The sequence below is a fragment of the Chiloscyllium punctatum genome, chromosome 4 (genome assembly GCF_047496795.1).
Source record: "Chiloscyllium punctatum isolate Juve2018m chromosome 4, sChiPun1.3, whole genome shotgun sequence".
Taxonomy (NCBI): Eukaryota; Metazoa; Chordata; class Chondrichthyes; order Orectolobiformes; family Hemiscylliidae; genus Chiloscyllium; species Chiloscyllium punctatum.
The window spans coordinates 95,691,513-95,696,411 of record NC_092742.1 but is presented as its reverse complement, the minus strand read 5'-3'; the positions used below and the strand labels follow the sequence as shown (position 1 = coordinate 95,696,411).

The following is a 4,899-nucleotide window of genomic DNA, read 5'->3' as shown; positions in this document are numbered from 1 at the left end:
GAAACAATACTATTCCCCAATGCATGCCGGGTGCTGTAGTCCTTTATTTCCAGGAGAAGATCACAGTGTTCGTCAAACCGGAGCAGTGTGGACTACAGATCCCATCTCGCATCGCGCCCACTGCGACGGTAAACTGGACTACAATCCCAAGTGTCTGCCAGTGTGTGCCGTGATGCACGCAGGGAGTTGTAGTCTTTTCTGGGGTGAAATGCCAACTGGTATGAGCGGACAGTTGGAGACTCTGAAACTACAATCCCAAGGGGCTTCGAGGATCGAGGGCCTGGTGTTTTGGAAGTCGGGGTTGAGAACCGAGTGGTGAATGACGAGGCCCGAGTTTTGTTCGCAGTCGGTTTTGAAAGGGAAGGCCAAAATCTGCCGCCTCGGATTAGGTTACCTTTAATGTGAGGAAGGATGGCAGCTAAAGAAATCCTGCAGTTAGACCTCTACTCGTTGCTGGGGGTTAGTGAGGATGCAACTGGTAAAGAGGTAAGGAAATATCTGTGCAATTTTTGGTTTGAAATACCCGCCAGTGATTACTGCCTGAAGCCGGGTCTTAGTCAGGGACAGTATTTACAACTGGTCCTATCTGTCTAGTCGCAGCGTCAGGGATCACAGATTGGTCACAGGTCAGAGGGAGGTTGTTCGGTCCTTCATGTGTGTGCGCGCCTACCCACCCAATGTGCAATTTACCTGGTTCTATACCTTCCCTTCCCTTTTAAATCACACTCCTAATTCCCTCCTGCATGCATCAACTTGAGACTGCTTTCATCACGCACTGCATTCTTGAACTTAACCATTCGCTGCCTAAAAATGTTTTTGCTCACGTTTCTTTTTTGTTTCTTTTACCAGTCTCCTTAAATCTTCCACACGTGGGAATAGTTTTCTTCCCAATTTTCTATGTCACGAGTTTCAGTACCTCTATCAAACCTCTAAGAGTCATAGAGATGTACAGCATGGAAACAGACCCTTCGGTCCATGCCGACCAGATATCCCAGCCCAATCTAGTCCCACCTGCCAGCACCTGGCCCATATCCCTCCAAACCCTTCCTATTCATATACCCATCCAAATGCCTCTTAAATGGTGCAATTGTACCAGCCTCCACCACTTTCTCTGGTAGCTCATTCCATACACGTACCGCCCTCTGTGTGAAAATGTTGCCCCTTAGATCTCTTTTATATCTTTCCCCTCCTTACCCTAAACCTATTTACCCTATGCCCCTCATAACTTTGTAAACCTCTATAAGACACCCCTCAACCTCTGACGCTCTAGATAAAACCGCCCCAACCTGTTCAGCTTTTCCCTATAGCTCAAATCCTCCAAACCTGGCAACATCGTTGTAAATCTTTTCTGAGCCCTTTCAAGTTTCACGACATCTTTCCGATAGGAAGGAGACCAGAATTACACGCAATATTCCAACGGTGGCCTAACCAATGTCCTGTACAGCCACAACATGACCTCCCAACTCCTGTACTCAATACTCTGACCAATAGAGGAAAGCATACCAAATGCTGCCTTCATTATCCTATCTACCTGCGACTCCACTTTCAAGGAGCTATGAACCTGCACTCCAAAGTCTCTTTGTTCAGCAACACTACCATTAAGTGTATAAGTCCTGCTAAGATTTTCTCCGCCTTCTCTTAAGCAAAATTTTCCCTTTCCAAATACTCAGTTCCAGACTGGTTTCATTTCTATCTCAAAGCTTTTACTCAATTTATGTAGTTTCACTGACCCCTATAAAATGCAGGGATCACAATCCAGTTAATTATCTGCAATATGTCTTTCTTTCCTGTTCAGTTAAGATCAAATCGCTTATCTTACACTGTTGTTTCAGGCATCGACCCATTGTGAGGATTGAGGTAACTCAAAAAATCTTTCAACAGTTCAATAAAGTGCAACATAATAAGTTGCTATCGAAGTTAAAGCCATAGATTAAACGAGACAGTGACAGCATAGAAGTCCATAAAGCGACAGGAAAAAAAAGAGCAGTGGTGAAGGCTTTTCTTTTAAACTACAGGATATTATGCAGTATTGTTCCTCAGGAGTCAGTAATGTGTTTTTCTTCATATCTGTTCATGACTTTGAACATGGTTGTTTCATAACTAAATTTCAAAACTAGCAATGGGAAAACTTATAGTGAATTGTGAGAACATGGTAGATATATTTTAACTCAGAACTGAAACATTTTAGTGAGAGTGAGGAGTGTAGGAATGGCAAAACACGGGATTGTATGCATACAAAACATTGTCAGTGGCAGTGTAGTTTGAGAAAATGATTAGTAAAGCATACCAGATCTTGGCCCTTCAAAATAGAAGCATCACATGCAAATATAAGGAAGCTACAGTCAATCTTTATGAAACTCTGGTTCACCCTTCACCAACTCTGGGCACTGACATTTTGAAAGGGTTTGAAAGCTATATAGAGATTGGTTCCAGCAGTGATAACCTTCTTCTGTGTTTTAGTATTTCAATGATCTTGTGAAAGAAAATATGAAGGATAAAACCAGAAGCAATGGGCAGAACAGGTTTGCTTCTCATTCTCTGTGGCTCATCCACTCCTCTCCAGCGATAAATGTGAGGAGCTTTGCCTCAAAGACCGAGTCATCATTGAGCTGCATTTGCCATATTTCTCCTTTTTCACCAATTCAGACTTCCTTCTTGCCTGCTTCTTTCGTTGCCATTTCTAACTTCTCTTCCCTCCTGTTTCATAACCGATCTTGACCTCCGTATTCTTCTACTCTTTCCATTAAATTGTAGACCCAAACTACACCCAAATTAGTTGACTTCTTTAAAAGTGTGGTCTCTCCTCAAATGCTACACCCAACTTTTCTTGAATCAGCCAACATCACCCTTGTTTCAAACAAGTCTAGCCTTCATTGTTCTGTCTTTGAGAACCACAAAACCATCTCATGTTGCCCTTTGCTCTCAGATTCTAAAGATGTTGTAGTTTCAAATCTGTGACTTTTTTTTTGCAGAAATTGAAATAGGACGTTGCATTTGAGGTTGTGTGCCTGCCACAACACTGAATTAACCCTAATCTAAGTTTAAAATGACCAGCTTTAACTCTGTGGTATATTGGTCTTCGATGCTCATCTTATTCTGTCTGCAGCATTTAGTGTGGCCAGCCACACCATTCTTTTTTTTTTCAGAGCTTCTTCCCCACAGTCCTGCTATATGGAACTATCTTCATCATTATATTCTTGACATAGACAGTAAAAATCATCAGGCAATCTCATCCCACCCCTGTCCGCATTTGGATATTCCTGGTCCAATACCTTACTGCTTCTAGACAACATGCCATCACTTTCCGTCTGTGCACCAACAATGCCCAGCTCTACCTGTGTGCAACCTCTCTCCACCCCTATGCAGCTGATGTTAGTCGTGGATGAGCTAAAATTTCCTCCAGTTAATCATTGTGATGACCTCAGCCATTGTCTTTGGTCACAGCACAAACTCAAGTCACTTGCTTCTGATTCCATCTCTCTCATTGGCTAAAATCTCAGGTTGAATAGCAAACTAGATGTTCAACTTAAGTTGGAGTGAAGCGTCTGACACCATAATCTTATCAACCACCAAGACCATCTCCTTCCACCTCCATAACATTGTCTGTCTCTGCCTTAGCTCAGCCCATCTGTTGCTGAAACTCATGTTCATATGTTTTTTAAAATCCCTGGACTTGACATATCCAGTGCTTTAAGTTACAAATGACTCCCATTTTTTCATAAAGCTGTAAAGTGGAGCTCATCCAACATTTGTTGCCCAGATCATAATTTGCACCGAGTTCTGCCCACTCAATCAGCAGTGTTCACTGGCTTGCATTGGCATTCAGCCCACTAACACCTCAGATTTAAATCTTGTCGTCTTCAAAATGTCTGTCGCCTCAGCCTTCCTGTCTCTATATAACCTTGTTAAGTCCTATTTCATTCTGCAATCTTTGTGTCTATCCATTTCTGGGCTGTTGCAAGTTTCTTGCTTCAATTTCCTACTATTGATAGCCATTCTGTCAGCCAATTAGACAAAAACATGTTGAGTTCCCTCCTAAAATCTGTCCACCTCCACTTTTTTATATTCCTTTAAGTCTTCCTGAAAACCTTCTAATTTGTCCAAACATTTGACCACTACCTGTAATATCTTGTAACACTATACCTGATTTAAGTTTTTCTTTATATATATATAGGATGAGTGTGTTACTGGCTGAGCCACCATTTATTTCCTATCCCTACTTGCCCTTGAGAAGGTTTTGTTGAACAGCCATCTTGAACTGCTGTAGCTGATGTGGTGTAGGTATGCTGCTGGGAGGGAGTTCCAGAATATTGATCTAGTGACAATGAAGGAACCGTGGTATGGTTCAAATAAGGATGATTTGTGGCTTGGAGGGTAGCTACCATTGGCCTTGCAGGTAGTAGAGGTTGTGAAATTAGAAGTTGCTGTTGAGAGACTCCTTGATGAGTTCCTATGTATCTACAGTTGCCGCATTGCAATCGTGCTGGGGGAAGTGGATGGGGTGCCAGTCAAGTACTTTGTCTTGGGTAGTGATCAGGTTCTTGCTGGAGCTGTACTCATTCAGGCAAATGGTGTGTATTCCATCACAATCCTAACTCTGTGACTTGTCGATGGTAGACAGGCTCTGGGAATATCACAGAATTCAAAACCACTGTTATAGCCACAGTGGTTATATACTTGGCATGGTTCAATTTATGGTCCATGGTAACTTTGCAGGATGTTAATCATGGGAGATTTAGCGATGGTAATACCATTTAATGTCAAGGAGAATGGTTCGATTCTCTCCCATTGGAGATGGTCAGAAGTACTGAAGTCGTATAAATATTACTTTCCACTCATGCAAGGTATTAGCCAGATCTTGCATGGAACAGCTGAGGAGTTGGAAATTGAATTGAATTA

At 42.3% G+C, this 4,899-nt stretch overlaps 1 protein-coding gene across 1 annotated transcript in view; it reads left to right on the top strand.

Moving 5' to 3' along the window:
• Positions 1–270: 270 nt before the first annotated feature.
• The window catches only part of LOC140475998 (dnaJ homolog subfamily C member 17-like), a 75,028-nt gene continuing 70,399 nt past the window's right edge, over positions 271–4,899 (top strand). Inside the window, exon 1 of the mRNA XM_072567899.1 lies at positions 271–486. Within this exon, the coding sequence (XP_072424000.1) occupies positions 412–486 (75 nt within the window). The 5' untranslated portion in view covers positions 271–411. The remainder of the gene's footprint in view (positions 487–4,899) is intronic.